Raw genomic sequence first — 18,452 nt, forward strand, 5'->3', positions numbered from 1 at the left:
ATACCATTTTCTCATGCAGATTTGCCAGTCATGACCTTACATGGATACTGCGCTAAAAATTCAACCTGTCATTGCATCTGCCATCCAGATGAAACCTTTCGACAGCAATCACTTTACACATTTTATTTTCATTAAAAGTTTTTACTCTTAAAGCATATAGTACAATTAAAATATCATAATATATATTATACTACTATACTTTAATATTGCTATATTAAATGTTACACATTTTACTTACATAATCTGAGTGAAACAGAAATGAATTCAAATTTACCTGATTTTATCTTGACAAGAACTGATTCTGAAAAGTATTAAAGGGTCAGATCACCCAAAAATGAAAATTACCCCATGATTTACTCACCCTCAAGGCATCCGAAGTGTATATGACATACCTCTTTCAGAAAATAATCAGATTTGTATTAAAAAATGTCCTGGCTAATCCAAGCATTATAATGGCAGTAAATGGCAGCCCCAAATTTGAAAAAGAAAGAAGAAGAAAAAAGAACACAGTTATAAAAGTGATCCACACGGCTCCGAGGGATGCTAATAAAGGCCTTCTGATGCAATTTGATGTGTTTTTATTAGAAAAATGTCCATATCGATATCATATTTATTTTCTGTATTCATCTTACAAAAAGAGCATGGGGTAATTTTTAGGGAGACATGGAGGATTGTAATGTCATTTATGAGACAACGCTTCCCAGCCATTGACAGAATTTTTATTGGCACTCCATGTTTTCACTGTTATTACGCATATTCTGAAAGCATTTCTGAATCAAAACACAGGAAAAGAAGAAGCAGAAACAAGCCACACAGGCATTGCTATACAGGTGTTAGACAAAAAGCGATTTCCGATTTTCTCGATTCTCAAATTTTTGTTCATGTTGCTTTTTTTATGAGACTTACCCACACTGTAAAAAAATCCAAATTGCAATTTGTTGAATCAGTTTCAAATTTTAAGTTGAGTGAACATTTTTGAGTTTACTTATAAGAACGATTTCACTGCACGTATACTAATTTGTTGTCCACTGAACACAAACAAGTAAGTTGAGAAAACGTAATGTTTTGATTTCTTGATGACTTCTCGTCATCGCGCATGCGCAGTGTGTCAGCGCTGTACCTTGTGAGGGATTTCCTCCTTCAACCATGCTTTGGAAGGACTGGATTTAATCTGGTTGAGGTAAGTTTTCTTTAAGCTTTATGAATTAAATTAAGATACATATATATGGCACACCTTGTTTGTTAAATGTTAAAAGACTAAAGCATGTGGTGATTAGTTATCTTGTTTGTTATAAGTTAAGTTAGGTGATCTTGTTAGCAATTTGTTGAAGGTATGTATAAATAATTTAGTGTATCCAAGATTTTTCAGTAGGCTGTATTAGATATGTGCCTTAGCTCTTAAAGGGACAGCAGTCTATGTACCTGCTGTCTTGTGTATATATTGTTCCTCAAACAACAAGACAAAATTTCTCGCTGCTCTTTTCTATCTTTATAAATACATTTATATTTAATTAATACGTTACAGTGAAGACTATGCATTGGTTTGTTTTCACATTTGATTATTCCATTTCTGTAATACTACATGTTAAATTAACACACTTTGTTTTGTTGTTTTTGTATTTGTCCTTTTTAACTAATAAGTAATAGGCTATTTTCTACACTGGTTTTGAGGCTCTCTCCTGAACGCTGGGTTTTGATGGGTGTGCCGCACTGGAGACTTAGAAGCAGAGGTGGAAAGTAACGAATTACATTTACTCGCGTTACTGTAATTGAGTAGTTTTTCTGTGTACTTCTACTTTTTTAAGTAGTTTTAAAAATCTGTAATTTTACTTTTACTTATGTACATTTTGATTAAAGTATTGTACTTCGCTACATTTTAAACCACATCCGTGACTGAGTAAAAATAAAATCATTAATGCACAGAGTGGAGGGAAAAAAAAACGCGGCTCCGGAAATGACTAATATTGAATAGAGGGCGCGGGGCGCGGGAGAGAACATGCGCGCAAATATCAGATGGAGACGAACAAGACAGACGTCAGTGACGCAGACTCAGGTGAAAGCAAAACGCCGTCGTGAACCCCTGGCTAGTGTGGAAATACAAAAAAATAACATGGTGTTGTCCTGGAGGATATCAAATTTGCACAAAAGGTGGATGCAAATGAAGAAACACAGAACATGTTCGGGCACACGTCCCTTTGTGCAAATAAAGGTATGTTTATAACTTAGGCCGATTGATTTCTGTGACGCAGAGCGAATCCCGGAATCCAGTCATGAACATTAACTTTACATGATAACGTAGATTTGGTGTAATACACGCAAACTGGTGGATGAACGAAAAACTCGAATGTAGAGCTGTAGGCCTTAGAAATAAATCAAATCGCGACATGGTCTGTGAACATTAAAGCACAACATTTGTAACGCTTGTGTCCGGGGGAAAAATGCGGATAGCTCACTTAATATATCTGGAGTGGATGCAAACACGGAGGCGATTGACGTCAAACAGATCGCGCTTTATTTCCCGCTGAACTCTCATCACAAACTCCATTTCCGTCCACAGCATTACTCAATAAAACAAAATAACGGACTGTTAGCAACAGAAAAACTGAGAATAATCCCCACATGGGAGCTCAAAACTCAGTGCGCACACACACACACAAGATGCAGAACTCGTTTTCAGGGAGCGCGCGCAGCTCTTAAAAGGCCACACTATATTTCTACTCGTTACACATTGAATGCTATATGAATATATGATCTGCTTGTTCTCTCTCTGTGAATGAGCTGCTCCGTCTACTACATATGGACTCTGTCATTCTCAAACATTAACGAATTAATGATAAAAAGTTTTTAATCTAATTCATAATAATTTATTGAATTTAGTTTATTAGACATGTTTTATTGAAATTTTGATAAACAAAATAAACAAATGGTTTTAAGTTTGTTATAATAAAGCATTTGTTCAACCAAATAAAAAAAGACCAATCTTCTTCATTCATTTAACATAATTTTAACTAGTTATAATTACCATCATTTAATAATAGGTACAGTAAATGTTTAATTGATGTTTTCTGAGATAGTTGTCATATCGTGAAAATCTCATCCTATCACAACCCTACAGGGGAGAGTCCCCCACACCCACTGTAAAAAAAAGTAACTAAGTAACTTTTACTCTGAGTACATTTTAAATGAGCTACTTTTTACTTTTACTTGAGTAAATTTTTAGACCAGTAATTTTACTTGTACTTAAGTGAAATTTCATTGAAGTAACAGTACTTTTACTTGAGTAGAATATTTTGTTACTCTTTCCACCTCTGCTTAGAAGTAAACTCCTACGGCTAGGATTGGATAAGATTTGCATATTTAATGAGCTTCAGCTCCTGTCAGTTCAGTTCACATGAGGGAGGGATTGTTCTGAAAGCTGCAACAGGAATGATTCTCTCGATCACAGGGATTGTAAACATCTTCATCAAACAAACACAATGATTTATTTCTCATCCACCCGCAATTGATTGGACTATTATTTCTGGCCTGCCCGATCGGTGCGTGAACCACACACACACACACACACACACACACAAAATCAGAGGCTTCCATTTTGGTTGCCCATCTAGAAAACACAACCCCCCCAAGACTACTATTGTAGTACTACTATACTACATATAAAAAATATGTTTTACTTACATAAGTTTGTTGCACCATTTCTGGCGGATCCAATATAGAAGGCACAACATTGTGTCTGCAAATCCAGCATCAACCTGAGAGTTGTTTTTAAATGATTTTGCAGTGAAATAAAGTGAACACGCGTACGTCTTCCCTACGTAAGTATAACACATTCCTAATATTAGGATCCAAAGGAAGCTTATGCAGCGACTGTGTTCTTCCACAATATTTTGCTATCTTCTTTTAGCATGTTTGCTGCTGGCTAGCGTGATCTGAACAGCTCCATGAGTCGGTGGGCGGGGCTACTGAATTACATGTGCTTTTTATTCTGTAGAGGCGTGTTTTGTCGCTCGATGACAAGGATGAAGCACACGGTCGTATTCCTTGCCTGGTGTCTATAAAAGCTATTCTTTGACTAACAGCGTTTTCAGCTCTGAAACTTACAGGATAGTCTTATATTACCACGACTTTTTATATATCAAATATAAAATATATATAAAAATGCTGGTGGGGAAAGAGATAAGTTCCACAAAAGAATATTTTATTCTATAGTTCTTTAGGAAATCATCCATGTATTGGCACTTTTATTAAACTGAAAACCCAAAACAAAGGAATAATTAGTGTGACAAGAAGTTCTTTTTAATCTCCAAAACATTTTGTCAAGAACAATATAGTGGTTCAAGAAGCAGAGTCATTACTGAACATAAAAGGGATCAGTAAGCCATCATGTGCTATAAAATAAAATGCAGTTATGCCTTTTGCGTATACAGGTGTAAAGTAGAAGCAGGAAGTGAAACCCCATACTGGTTCCCATCTATTGGCATTATAACTTAAACAGATTCATTAGTGAACCGTATAAATACATTTGTGCTGTTCTCGGTTCATTTCCCCTGAAAATAATCTGCAGATTCATTAATGGGGGAAATTACCCAGAGAGCCTCAGAACTACCCATTTAAAACAACGCTTCATCTACTTTCAATTACATATAAAGCGCAGAGGACTACTGAAAAGGTCCAGCTGTTGTGCTATTAGAGCCGATATGCTCTGAAACGGCCCGTTTCTTATACATACACCTCAAGGATACCTGCCATAAAAGGTTTCAGTTCTATGCATATTTTAATCCATTACGAGGCAATATGAAACATATGAATAGAAAAACCTGATGTATAATCAGTTCCTACAATAACAGACTCTTGGACGTATTTGAACGAGTTTATACCACGAACTTTACATGCTTCACATACTTTTGAAAATCCAGCGTTTAGCTGATCCTGATAAACGCTCATTGTAACAGTTGTAAAAACAATGGCTTTCTTCTTCCATGAGGGGGTTTGGCATCATGGCATCTTTATTTCAAGGTGGACCAGTAAAGAATGCGAGTCCATTAGTGCCTCAGTGACTACTGTAAATCATGATGTCAGCTGTGAATCATGATGTCACACCCCACCGTTTTTACAGCATCAAATAACGCTTTGGCTTCACTTTTCAGGACTTGTGCGGCACACTTGAATGCGACACAGAAGGCTCCCAGAAATTCTGTAGAATTCAACTTCTGATGACTTTGAAAATCCTGAAGCGTTTCCAGTAAAGTGTGCCATCAGACATTCAGTCAGTGGACCGTGGGCGTGATATCTGAGGCTGAGACTAGATAAGAGGTGTCTAAGCACTGTCAATTATTTCAATTAGATCCATTGAATTGCCGATAATAACTGATGAGGTTACACTGCATCTGGCAGTTCTTCAGCATTTCATGACCTGAAAATTAGTGATGCCGCAAAACTTTTTTTTTTACCAAAACCAAAATTAAACCAAATTTTCATTCAACCAAAAACAAAACAAAACTGACAATAAAGTTCTGATAATTACATTTGGGCAATTTACCATTTGCAAAGACCCTTTGGTTACTGTTGCGTCTGACAAGCCATGGCACTCTTACACCACACACGCTCTCACATAGAGAAAATACATTGCAGAGCAAAGAAGACACTGATAACAAGCCGAAAATTTGACAGATCAAGTTACTTTTGGTATGAAAAAGTCTCAACTTTCAAATTTAAATTTTTCAAGAGATTCAAACAATTAATACTGTTTAATGGCTATTTAATGTGTTGAGATCGCGTGAACTGATCATCTCTTCAAATTAACCTGAATGAGCGCTAAACAAAATGTTGTCAGAGAAAACGGCAGATTCGCCGATGTGACTGGTCCGGACTTGCGGCAAAGGGTGAATTGGGTAACTGAACTCAATATGCTGTTCAAGATGTCATGTTCACACTGGTGTAAAGTAACGAATTAAAAATACTCTCGTTACTGTAATTGAGTAGTTTTTCCTCAGGAATGTTACTTTTTTGTGTAGTTTAAAAACAGTGTACTTTTACTTGAGTACATTTTAAAGGGGGGGTGAAATGCTGTTTCATGCATACTGATCTTTTTACACTGTTAAAGACTTGGAATCCCATACTAAACATAGACAAAGTTTCAAAAGTTAAGGTGGACGTTTGATGGGAGTATTTCTTTGTCAAAAATACTACTTCCGGTTAGTCATAAGTTTCGGCAAGTTTTTTGAGATCATGCGTCCCCATTGACGTTAGTGGGGGCGGAATTTCCTTGTATGGGCCTTACGGACAATTCTACCGGAAGCGCGTGAGAGAGAGCGAGGGAGAGAGCGAAAGCAACAGGCTATGCCCATCAAAACGCTGGTTTAGGATGCTGGACAGGTGACAATTACACATAGCACATAACAATGTCACCAAAAAAGTGGGTTTTTGGTTGCCAGACCAAGACAGTCCTGCACAGATTCGCCAAAAACCCCGCGTTAAGGCAACAGTGGATGTAATTTGCTTTTCCGGATCAGCAACTGAGTTGCGCGAATGTTTATATCTGTTCGCTGCATTTCGGTGCCGACTGTTTCATAAACAAGGCCCAGCTTGACGCCGGCTTTTCCAATCGCCTAATGCTGAAGGATGGAGCAGTCCCAACGATAAAGGTCCTAACGTTAGAACCGCAGGCGGTGAGTGAGACTGCTTCAAATGTCTGTGTCTTTGCCTATGCTCATCAAGTAGCCCAAACATGATCACGTATAGTTAATTGATCAATGGAGCATGCGATGTGTAGTGCGTGTACATTTGTTTAGCTGGCCACTATATGTGTAACTTTATGTTTGTGTATTGTAAAAGCACTCCAAACAACAATACACAAAGGGGGGAAATATGTTGAACTAAATAAGCGCGCTTCTTCATTCAAATGCGCTACTATTCCGTGTCTATCTATGTAAACACTATAGCCTGCGGTGCAAAACCAGTCCGCTTACTAACGTTACAATTGTCTACACAAACCACGCGTAAACACACAAACACACGTGCACAACTGCACTTCCCACATGTACACCTTCAAAGACAAAAATACGACGATATAATTCAAGTATAAATATGTAAATAACACAAGCCGCTAAGCATATTATATAGTTAGTGTATAACTTGTAACTTACCACATACAGACGTCCTGCTCTAGTCGTTTTTGCTGCTGCTCCTGTTCAACTGCAGCCTCTGGGTCTGATTCCGGATCATAGATGTATGGCTGTATCTGATTAAAAGCCATATTTTTTTTTTTGAATAAAGTTTTTTTACCGCTGTTAGGGATGACGCTCGACTCAACACACAGCGCGCTGCTGCACACGTCATTATTTAGCTCCGCTCACACGACACGCCCCCACCCGCTCGGCTTTTTTCGGAAAGACTCGGAACAGCGCATCTTTCTTATATAATTATTAAAAAAATAAAGACTTTTCGGAGATATGCAGGATGCAATGCTACTCTATAGGTACTCAAGATTGACATGACACTGACTGAAACTGAGTGTTTCACCCCCCCTTTAAGTGCGGTATCTGTACTCTTACTGCGCTATTTTCCCTAAACCTGCCGTCGCTACATTATGTTTATTTTGTATTGTTTATTTTTAACAGTACTTCTACTTGAGTATGCTTTTTCAGTACTCTTCCCACCACTGCATGTTGATGATAAACGATAGGGGTGTTGAAATGAATCATTGCACCGATGCATACGTGCACGATTCTGCATCGATACAGTAATAGATTATAAACAGAGAAATGTCAGTATGCTATAACTCTCGTGTTCTACCGACAATCATAATCAAATCGAATAATGAGACCAGTGATCATTCACACCCATAATAAATTAGTTGTGGGCACACTTTTATCCCCTTTTTTTAGATCCTTGGTTTTGATGTGTTTGTTTGTTGAACAGATTAAAACTAAAATGCATTGTCTATACATTAAATAAATAAAGTTGGATGTTCCAATCCATTTATTGTTGTTTACTGTTGAAACAGACAACAAAAATAAAGAGACAAATGAAACGTCGCATGCACTTTGCAATATAATCCAAATTTGTTTGACCTTCTTCCTGCACAATTCTGTGTCGACTTGACAACTCAAATACATTATGTGGTGTGAAAGACAATTACACAAACCCCAAAAATTAATCCTACGAGTCTTAGTAAAGTTCTTTGCCAAGAGTAGCTTCTCGATATTTCAGCCAAACACATTTTGCATATTGCTACTCTAGCATTATTTTTTGTCAAGGTGATATGCATCTACACTGCTGACATGTTTAGCTGTTGTAAGCTTTTCTACGTTGTGTGCATGAAATAGACGCTGAAAATGCATCAGTAGTGTCATATTTTAGTCATGATTTCAGCCCTCTAATACTATTTTGGTCTAAATCAATTACTTATTCCTTAAATACCAAATTCTCGAAAAAACTAATTATTGATGAACAGCTTCTTAAAATGCAGTTTCGAGTTAAAAAACAACAACAACTGAAAAACAGATAAGACTCACAGAATGATAGACACCAAGATACTATATTTAGATAGATAGATTCAACATTAAATTCACTTGAACAGAATAAGGTAATACCCTGGACCTCATTTTCTCGTGACATTGATCTTTGATTTGGAGGTCATTAGGTGTGATTCAAGTCTTTGCCTGTTCTCATGTCTGTTACCTGTTTTGCTCAGCTCGTTGTATTCTTTACCAGGGACTGCATTTCGAGCAGCTCCTCTACACCTCCCCTCCATCCCCTCTCCGACGCTGTACACCACTGCAGAGGACCGCCGTATTGATCCCTCTACATCTGTTTGCTCTAAATGAAAAGCAGAGAATGGAGAAGGTTGATGAATGTGAAAATGAATGCTGGATGACAGATCGAGTGTCCCCTCACTGTACAGTGCCAAGGCGTTTGCTCTGCTCTCTCAAATGATGGCATTTGATTTAATCTGGCTCCTGCAAGTGTTGTCACACACAGGGAGCAGTCAATATCTCTCTCGTTCTCACATCGTCTTGTTCTTTTTCTCTTTTCTCAGATGACCAATTTACCCTTGTTCCTTCCCTTTCTTTTTTTCTGGGATATGTGCACACTGCACACTCTTTCGTATTCCCTCTTCTCACTTCTTGTCTCGCATTCTCTTGAGTCTATGTGCACTGCAGCTGCCCTCATAAATGCTAAAGTGGCTCATTCTCTCAATGACCCAGGACGTTTTACTATGCACAAGGCTCCTGAAATAATCATGGTGGAAATCAAAGAAAATAATTTGACCAACATTCAATATCAAGTGTTGTCACAGACTAAGATACCAAGTCTTATACTATGAGCACTGTTGAGAAGAATCATAAACACCCATTGTCCTCACATGCTCATCAAACATGTCTGCGCTTCAAAAACATGTTGTAAATATTAATGACACTTTTCACAGAGCACTTACACAGATACACACGGAAGCATTTGAATGTAGGCGCCTAACGTTATCCGACTACCGGTCCGCTGGTCGATGCCTGCTTGTACTTTCAAACGCTTCCGTGCGTTGATCATTGTAGCCACATACACATTCGATTCCCACCTCAACCGCATTCATTTTCAAAATCAGTTCAGTTAGAGAACAGATAGGCCTACTACAATTAAAAACTGTCTGTTCAATAGATTCAAAGCGCATGTTCAGTCTGGGGCGTTTTCAGTTCATGTCTTTGGAAGCTTAACTTTCACAATAATTAATTTGAGAAGTTGAAACACTCACTTTGCTCCGTACCAGATCCGTTTAGCTGTGCTGTGAGTGCGATCTCCCATCCCCATGGGCGGGTTGAAAACATGCGGAAATAGCTCCCTCTGCTGGCTGTAGTCTTTAGCCTCTGGCCAAAAGGGGGGGGGGGGGGGGGGGGGGGGGGTTGTAGGCCCAGCTACAGAGAAACCGGCATCCAGGCAACAGACATGTGACCAATCCTGAGTGGCAATGTCACCACACGAATTCCGGGCCGAGTGTGGTTTATAATTGTGCTGTGCCAAATCAAGTGCATATATAAGTGGAACCGTTCCTTGCCATTTTTACATAATACATTTCAATTATTCATTCATATATGATTTAAATGTATTTTATTGTGGGTCTCAGTCTCCGACATCCATAACAGCAATGTAACATTTTACATAAAGTTCATGTGATATTTTATCCTGAATACCCTCTTGAATATGTGCAGTCTCTAAAATTAGTTATGGCCATATGAAGGTCTGTAAGGTGGCAGGTGAGGTGAGGGGTGTTATTTTAGTTTTTTTTTTTTTTTTTTTTTTTTTTTTTTTTTAAGGCATGCGAGACAAACTGATTTATGACAGCTCAGGATTCCAAATGCCAAATATCTCATCCTGATGCCACAGGCAGCCCTGGCTGCTGTCATCTAGTCTTGATATGTGTGAATCTGTAGAAGGAAGACACTGGTCTACAATTTTGACACCTCTATTTAAATATATTAGGAAAAACATAAAAAAAATATAATAGAGAAATTAAACCTAAAAAAAAAAAAAACTAAAAACATGTAAAATAATTTACTCACATATAAGATATTTTATACCTTAATATTTTGGGTAGATATTTCTGAAAGTCAATTTCTTGACTTTCTTGACAAGAGCTATATATATATTATTCACTTGCATTGTTGTGCATTATTGTGGGAGAAATATACAATTTTATTTGACATATACTGATGTAGCAAAGTTCGATATGATAAGGAAGGAAGAGGACAAGGGGTCGGCTGGACGGTTGATGCTGTATCTTTATTAAACTCAATATCTTTGCCAACACACACTGTGGTGTGGTATCTCAATGAACAACGATCGCTCAGTCACTTCCGGGTCGGCACTTCCGGCTTCCGGTAACTCAGTCTCTGTAAGGGGGGTTTGGCGTCAACCGTCCGGGCTCTCTCTCTCCTCGATCTCCGGTTCCACTGATGTTTTATCCCCTCTCCGCGCTCATTACTAGAACAAGAGACAGGTGTTATTAATCTGCTTCCAACCCACTCACGTACCGCTTGTCCCGCGGCTCTCTCTCCCGCTGCAGACCTCGCTGAACCACGCCCCCCTTGCCACATACCCCCACCGCCCGACTCAGGCCGGGGAGCCGTCCGGCCTGCAGCCCCCCCCCCCCCCATTTCTGGAGAGGAAGTCGGCCACAGCCATCTGAGCACCCGGCCTGTGGACCACCTGGAACTTAAAAGGCTGAAGAGCTAGATACCAACGAGTGATCCGCGCGTTGGTATCCTTCATGCGGTGGAGCCATTGGAGAGGAGCGTGGTCCGAACAGAGGGTGAACTCCCGCCCCAGAAGGTAGTAGCGGAGGGTGAGAACGGCCCACCTGATGGCAAGGCACTCTTTTTCGATGGTGCTGTACTTAGCCTCTCTCTTCGAGAGCTTACGGCTAATGTACAGCACCGGCCGCTCTCCCCCCTCCACCTCCTGGGCCAGGACTGCGCCCAGCCCCCTGTCCGACGCGTCAGTCTGCAACAGAAAAGGGAGAGAAAAGTCAGGGGAGTGTAACAGCGGCCCGCCACATAGAGCAGCCTTAACTCGGGTGAAGGCCTGCTGGCACGGCTCCGTCCATTGGACCGTATCTGGTAGCCCCTTTTTAGTAAGGTCAGTCAGAGGGCTGGTGAGGTCCGAATAATTTGGAATAAACCGTCTATAATATCCCGCCAGCCCCAAGAACTGCCTTACCTCCTTTTTGGTCTTGGGCCTCGGACAGGTTGCAATTGCGGCGGTCTTATCAATTTGGGGACGCACCTGCCCATGACCCAAGTGGAAGCCCAGATACCTTACCTCCACCCGCCCAATTGCACACTTCTTCGGGTTGGCCGTGAGCCCCGCTCCCCTCAACGACCTCAAGACCGCCCGGACATGCTGCATATGCCGCTGCCAATCGTGACTGTAAATCACGATATCGTCCAGGTAGGCAGCAGCATATGCGGCATGGGGACGCAAAATCCTGTCCATGAGTCGCTGAAAGGTAGCGGGTGCCCCGAACAAGCCGAAGGGAAGCGTGACGAATTGGTGCAATCCGAACGGCGTGGTGAAGGCCGTCTTTTCTTTGGACAATGGAGACAAGGGGATCTGCCAATAGCCCTTCGTTAAGTCCAATGTCGAATAAAATCGAGCCGTGCCCAGCCGATCAAGCAACTCGTCAACCCGCGGCATTGGATACGCGTCGAATTTCGACACTGCGTTCACCTTGCGGTAGTCCACACAGAACCTGACCGAGCCGTCGGTTTTAGGAACTAAAACGATCGGGCTCGCCCAGTCACTGTTGGACTCCTCTATTACTCCCATATCGAGCATTGCCCCTAATTCTTCCTGAACTACTTTTTTCTTGTGTTCAGGTAAGCGATACGGCCGGCTGCGAACTACCACGCCCGGCTCGGTCTCGATATGGTGCTGAATTAAGTCGGTACGTCCCGGTAGGGGCGAGAACACGTCGGCGAATTCCGCCTGTAGCTTTGAGAGATCAGTGAGTTGGGACGGTGAGAGGTGATCTCCCCCAGGGGCCAATGCGACCGATTGTGCTTTGATGCTCGCCTCTGGCCCGAGATCATCCTCTCCCCCGATCACCGTCGCCAACAACACTGATTCCACCTCATTCCATTTTTTCAGGAGGTTGAGGTGATAAATTTGCCGTGCCCCGTTCCTATCGGACCGTATCACTTCATAATCGAGGTCTCCCACCTGTCGTGCGACCTCAAACGGCCCCTGCCACTTCGACATTAATTTAGAGCTCGATGTAGGGAGTAATACGAGCACTTTCTCTCCCGGTGTAAATTTGCGTAGTCTCGTACCCCTGTTATACGACCGGCTTTGGCGGTCCTGGGCTTGCAACAAATTCTCCCTAGATAGCCGCCCCAAGGTGTGGAGTTTTGTTCGCAAGTCCAGCACATATTGAATTTCGTTTTTGGCCAAAGAAGGTCCCTCCTCCCAAGTTTCTCGTAGGACGTCCAGCACCCCCCGGGGCTGTCGTCCGTAGAGAAGCTCGAAGGGGGAAAACCCCGTGGAGGCTTGTGGGACCTCCCGCACAGCGAATAAGAGGGGTTCTAACCACCGATCCCAATTTTTGGCGTCTTCCTGTACGAATTTACGGATCATGGATTTAAGAGTGCGATTAAATCGTTCGACCAAGCCGTCTGTTTGTGGGTGATAGACGCTTGTCCGAATCGATTTGATGCCCAATAACCCGTATAATTCGCTTAGCGTGCGTGACATAAACGCCGTGCCTTGATCAGTGAGGATTTCCTTCGGAATCCCCACTCGGGAGATTAAACGAAACAGTGCGTCCGCAACACTCTTCGCCGAGATGTTGCGGAGAGCCACTGCTTCCGGATATCGCGTTGCGTAGTCCACGATAACTAGCGCAAAACGATGTCCGCGTGCGGATCGCTCTAATGGCCCGATGAGGTCCATCGCAATTCTCTCGAAGGGGACCTGCATTAATGGAAGGGGGCGCAATGGCGCTTTTGGGGAGGCCAGTGGATTCACCAACTGACATTCAGGACAAGACGCGCACCACCTGCGCACATTGTCGTGAATGCCTGGCCAAAAAAATCGGGTCATTAAACGATTCAGCGTGGCCGCCTGTCCCAGGTGGCCCGCCATTGGGTTAGAATGAGCCGCCTGGAAAAGCATTTCCCGGCGGCTCTTTGGTACTAACAACTGGGTTGTATCTACCTTTGTCTGAGCGTCTTGGGTCACTCGATACAACCTGTCCTTAATTATGGCAAAATAAGGATACGTGACGGGCAGGGCGGGTTGAAGGGACTGACCGTCGATAGTGCGGACCTGTTGGAAAGCATGTTTTAGGGTATCGTCCTGAACTGCTCCAGAGGAAAGTCATCGCGGTCCGAGAGAATCAGTCTCTCGACCCCGCTCGGTTCCTCTGAAGCCGTTTCCGAGGGCCCCGTATCAGTCTCGCCAACCTGCACCCGCACCGCCCCGTTCCTAGCCTGGCTCCCCCAAGCGGCATCCGCGCATATCGACCCCAATAACGCCGGAAAGGCGGGCCAATTCGTCCCCAGAATTAGCGGATGCCGGAGGTGGGGACTAACCGCCACCTCAACACTATGATTTTCTCCCCTGAACTGAATCGTGACTGGTACAAGCGGATATTCCACCACATCCCCGTGCACACACCGCACCTTAACCATGCGGCTTGTATCCAATGCCCCAGGCTGCATCAGGCTTTGATGGATCGAGGTTTGGTTACATCCTGAATCCACCAAGGCCTGATATGTACCCCCCTTGATACTCACAGGAACTTGGTACTCTCCTGCTTGATCAGGGGTGGTCCGCTGGACGTCCGGGACCCGGATCATTGTCCCGATATCCATCATTGGACATCGGTCCACAAAATGGTCCGGGTCACCGCACCGCCAGCAGGCCAGCCCAGGCCTGCCCGCCGCCCCTGCGGCGGGGAGTGGGTTGGAATATGAGCGCGGAGGGGGGGTGGAACCGGAACCGATATCCCCGCCCGACCCCAGCAGCCCCGCCCCCCTGGGCGGGGCCCTCGAACTCCCGTATTGCCCTGGGCCCATTCCACCCCGACCTCTGGGGGGAATACGAGGGGGCCCTGGAGGGCGGGACCTAGGGAGAGGGACAGGAGGAGAAGGAGAGACAGAGGGGGGAGAGAAAGAGGGAGAAGTTAAACGGGGTTCGCCGACCCCTGGGCACGCCACCAGATGGTCCTCCGCCAGGTTGATGGCCGTCGTCAGCGACGTGGGCCGGTGGCACTGGACCCACTCGGCGGTCTTCTTGGGAAGCCGAGCGATGAACTGTTCCAGTACCACCAGATCGACGATGTGGTCCACGTCGCTTCCACCGGCCAATAGCCATTTGCGGCAGGCGTCCCGGAGCTGGTGGGCCATCGCGAAGGGCCGGCCGGTCTCCCCCCACTCAAGCGAGCGGAAACGCTGACGGTGTTGTTCGGGGGTCCGACCGACCCGCTGAATGATGGCCCTCTTCAGATCGTCGTAATCCAGGAGGTTCGCCACCGGCAGTTGTTGGGCGGCCGCCTGGGCTTCTCCGCTGAGCAATGGAATAAGGCGCACCGGCCACTGTGCCCGGGGCCACCCGCAGGCCTCCGCCGCTTTCTGAAAAAGGTCTATGAAGGCCTCGGGATCGTCCTGTGGCCCCATCTTGTGTAGGGGCACGTGGACCGGTGCGCTGGCGAGCCCGGCGGCTTCGGTGTGAACCTCCCGGTCTATCCAGCTCCGGAACCTCTCGCGGTCCTCTTGCTGGCCGCGGACGATGGCCTCGAATCGACGCTCCTGGTCCGCCCGCAGCTCCAGCATGGCCTGATGTTGATTCTGGTGGAGGGCCGCGAGAGAGGTGATAATGTCCGCAAACGGCGTGGCGGAGGGCGTTGGAGTAGTCATGGCGGCGGCGCGGTCCTACTTCCTTCCCGGGTTTCGGCACCACTGTAGCAAAGTTCGATATGATAAGGAAGGAAGAGGACAAGGGGTCGGCTGGACGGTTGATGCTGTATCTTTATTAAACTCAATATCTTTGCCAACACACACTGTGGTGTGGTATCTCAATGAACAACGATCGCTCAGTCACTTCCGGGTCGGCACTTCCGGCTTCCGGTAACTCAGTCTCTGTAAGGGGGGTTTGGCATCAACCGTCCGGGCTCTCTCTCTCCTCGATCTCCGGTTCCACTGATGTTTTATCCCCTCTCCGCGCTCATTACTAGAACAAGAGACAGGTGTTATTAATCTGCTTCCAACCCACTCACGTACCGCTTGTCCCGCGGCTCTCTCTCCCGCTGCAGACCTCGCTGAACCACGCCCCCCTTGCCACAACTGACCTTTTGTAACAAGAACAATATGACACTATATACATGGTTTAACCTGCTGTTTATTGATTTGAGAAGGATACCTTTTTATTGAAATATGAAATACAAAATACATTATATTGCCAAAAGTATTGGGACACTCTCCAAATCATTGAATTCAGGTGTTCCACTCACTTCCATGGCAACAGGTGTATAACATCAAGCACCTTGGCATGTAGACGCTCCTACAAAGATTTGTGAAAGAATGGGTCGCTCTCAGGAGCTCAGTGAATTGAAGCATGGTAACGTGATGGAACCAACAGCAGCTCAACCACAAAGTGGTAGGCCACGTAAAAAATAAAAAATAAATCAGAGCAAGGTCAGCGCATGCCGAGGTGCACAGTACACAAGTTGCCAACTTTCTGCAGAGTCAATTGCTACAGACCTCCAAAACTTTGTGTGGCCATTAGATTAGCTCAAGAACAGTGGAAAGAGAGCTTCATGTAATGGGTTTTACCATGGCCAAGCAGCTGCATCCAAGTTTTCCATCACCAAGGGCAATGCAAAGCGACAGATGCATTGTAAAGCACACCACCACTGGACTGTGCAGGGGAGGCATGTTCTCTGGAGTGACAAATCCTGCTTCTCTGGCAATCTGATGTATGAGTCTGGGTTTGGTGGTTGCCAGAAGAACAGTACTTGCCCCTCTGCATTATGCCAAGTGTAAAGTTTGGTGGAGGGAAGTTTGGATTTTGGATTTGGTGTGGGGTTGTTGTCCAGGGGTTGGGATTTACCCCTTAGTTCCAGTGAAAGGAACTCAATGCTTAGACATTCCAAGACATTTTGGACAATTTCATGATACCAACTTTGTGGGAACAGTTTGGGGATGGCCCCTTCCTATTCCAACATGACTGTGCACCAGTGCACAAAGCAAGGTCCATAAAGACATGGATGAATGAGTTTGGTGTGGAGGAACTTGGCCTGCACAGAGTCCTGACCTCAACCTGATGGAACACCTTTGAGATGAAGTAGAGCGGAGACTGCGAGCCACGCCTTCTCGCCCAACATCAGTGCCTACAAATGAGCTTCTAGAAGAATGGTCAACAATTCCCATAAACACACTACTAAACTTTGTGGAAAGTCTTCCCAGAAAAGTTGAAGCTGTTATAGCTGCAAAGAGTGGGCCAACTCCATATACGGATTAAAGGGGTACTTCAGCGCTGGGAAGATGAACCTGTATTTAAACTGGGTCATCAATGAAGTAAAAATGTGAATTTTTTTTTAATTTGGTGCCTTCTAGACTGAGAAAAGACAGAAAATGTATTTTTGTCTCATGGGGATGAAAGACTACAATTCCCAGAATGCTTCGCTGCCCCGTGAGGCCATTCCCAAAGCCACCTACTGGATTGCAGTGACTGAGTTAGAGAAGACACTACAATTAAAAACTGAACTTGTCTGTTCAATATAATGAGTGAGTCACCGCACGAGTGTCACAGCACTGAGCACTAACTGCAGGAGTGAGACAAATGAGCTCTCATGATGAGAGCTGAGGTAATCACGCCTAAACTCGCGGCATACATTCACAACGCGAGTTCAGTCTGGCGCGTTTCAGTTCATGCCTTTGCAAGCTTAACTTTCATAGAAATTAATTTGAGAAGTTAAAAGACTTACATTGCTCACCATAGCTCCGTTTAAATGAGTGCCTGTAGCTGCAACCTGAGCTCTCCCTGCCAGCTGAGTGTGATCTCCCATCCCCCATGCGCGGGTTCAAAACATGCGGAAATGGCTCCCTCTGCTGGCTGTAGTCTTTAGCCTTTGGCCAAACATTCCTCCTATGATGCAAATATCATCAATTTGCATCATAGGAGGAATTTTTCCGGAAATAAAATGCATAAATCTCTTGTCTCAGGGGGATATGAGGGGGGAAAGCACAATCATTTGAATATACTTCAGGGTTTCTACTGATACAAAGCCATATGCTAATCGCTGAAGTAACCCTTTAAGAATGGGATGGCATTTCATGTAGTTCATATGCATGTAAAGGCAGGCATCCCAAAACTTTTGGCAATATAGTGTATCTCTATTTAAAATCTAATATATTCTATTCAATGTATCTTCAGAAAAATAATTACTATTAAAATAATTAGTCAATACAATTATGATATAAAAGAAATACAATATTGGGGGGGGGGGGGGGGGGGGTTGTAGGCCCAGCTACAGAGAAACCGGCATCCAGGCAACAGACATGTGACCAATCCTGAGTGGCAATGTCACCACACGAATTCCGGGCCGAGTGTGGTTTATAATTGTGCTGTGCCAAATCAAGTGCATATATAAGTGGAACCGTTCCTTGCCATTTTTACATAATACATTTCAATTATTCATTCATATATGATTTAAATGTATTTTATTGTGGGTCTCAGTCTCCGACATCCATAACAGCAATGTAACATTTTACATAAAGGTCATGTGATATTTTATCCTGAATACCCTCTTGAATATGTGCAGTCTCTAAAATTAGTTATGGCCATATGAAGGTCTGTAAGGTGGCAGGTGAGGTGAGGGGTGTTATTTTAGTTTTTTTTTTTTTTTTTTTTTTTTTTTAAGGCATGCGAGACAAACTGATTTATGACAGCTCTGATACAGC

At 43.8% G+C, this 18,452-nt stretch overlaps 1 protein-coding gene across 1 annotated transcript; it reads right to left on the minus strand.

Annotated features, from left to right (window-relative positions):
* Positions 1 to 10,711: 10,711 nt before the first annotated feature.
* LOC137071420 (uncharacterized) lies at positions 10,712 to 15,826 on the minus strand. The gene is made up of 2 exons (XM_067439411.1): positions 14,286 to 15,826; positions 10,712 to 10,974 (listed from the first exon to the last, which is right to left on the minus strand). Exons 1-2 carry the CDS (start codon positions 15,405 to 15,407, stop codon positions 10,972 to 10,974), a joined length of 1,125 nt encoding a protein of 374 aa, XP_067295512.1. The 5' UTR covers positions 15,408 to 15,826; the 3' UTR covers positions 10,712 to 10,971.
* Between the last annotated feature and the right edge of the window lie 2,626 nt (positions 15,827 to 18,452).

This window comes from Pseudorasbora parva, chromosome 3 (genome assembly GCF_024679245.1).
Source record: "Pseudorasbora parva isolate DD20220531a chromosome 3, ASM2467924v1, whole genome shotgun sequence".
NCBI classification, from domain to species: Eukaryota; Metazoa; Chordata; class Actinopteri; order Cypriniformes; family Gobionidae; genus Pseudorasbora; species Pseudorasbora parva.

Bases quoted from the DNA above. Each gene is read 5' to 3' on its own strand.
- LOC137071420 (XM_067439411.1), bottom strand. From the start codon at position 15,407: ATGACTACTCCAACGCCCTCCGCCACGCCGTTTGCGGACATTATCACC.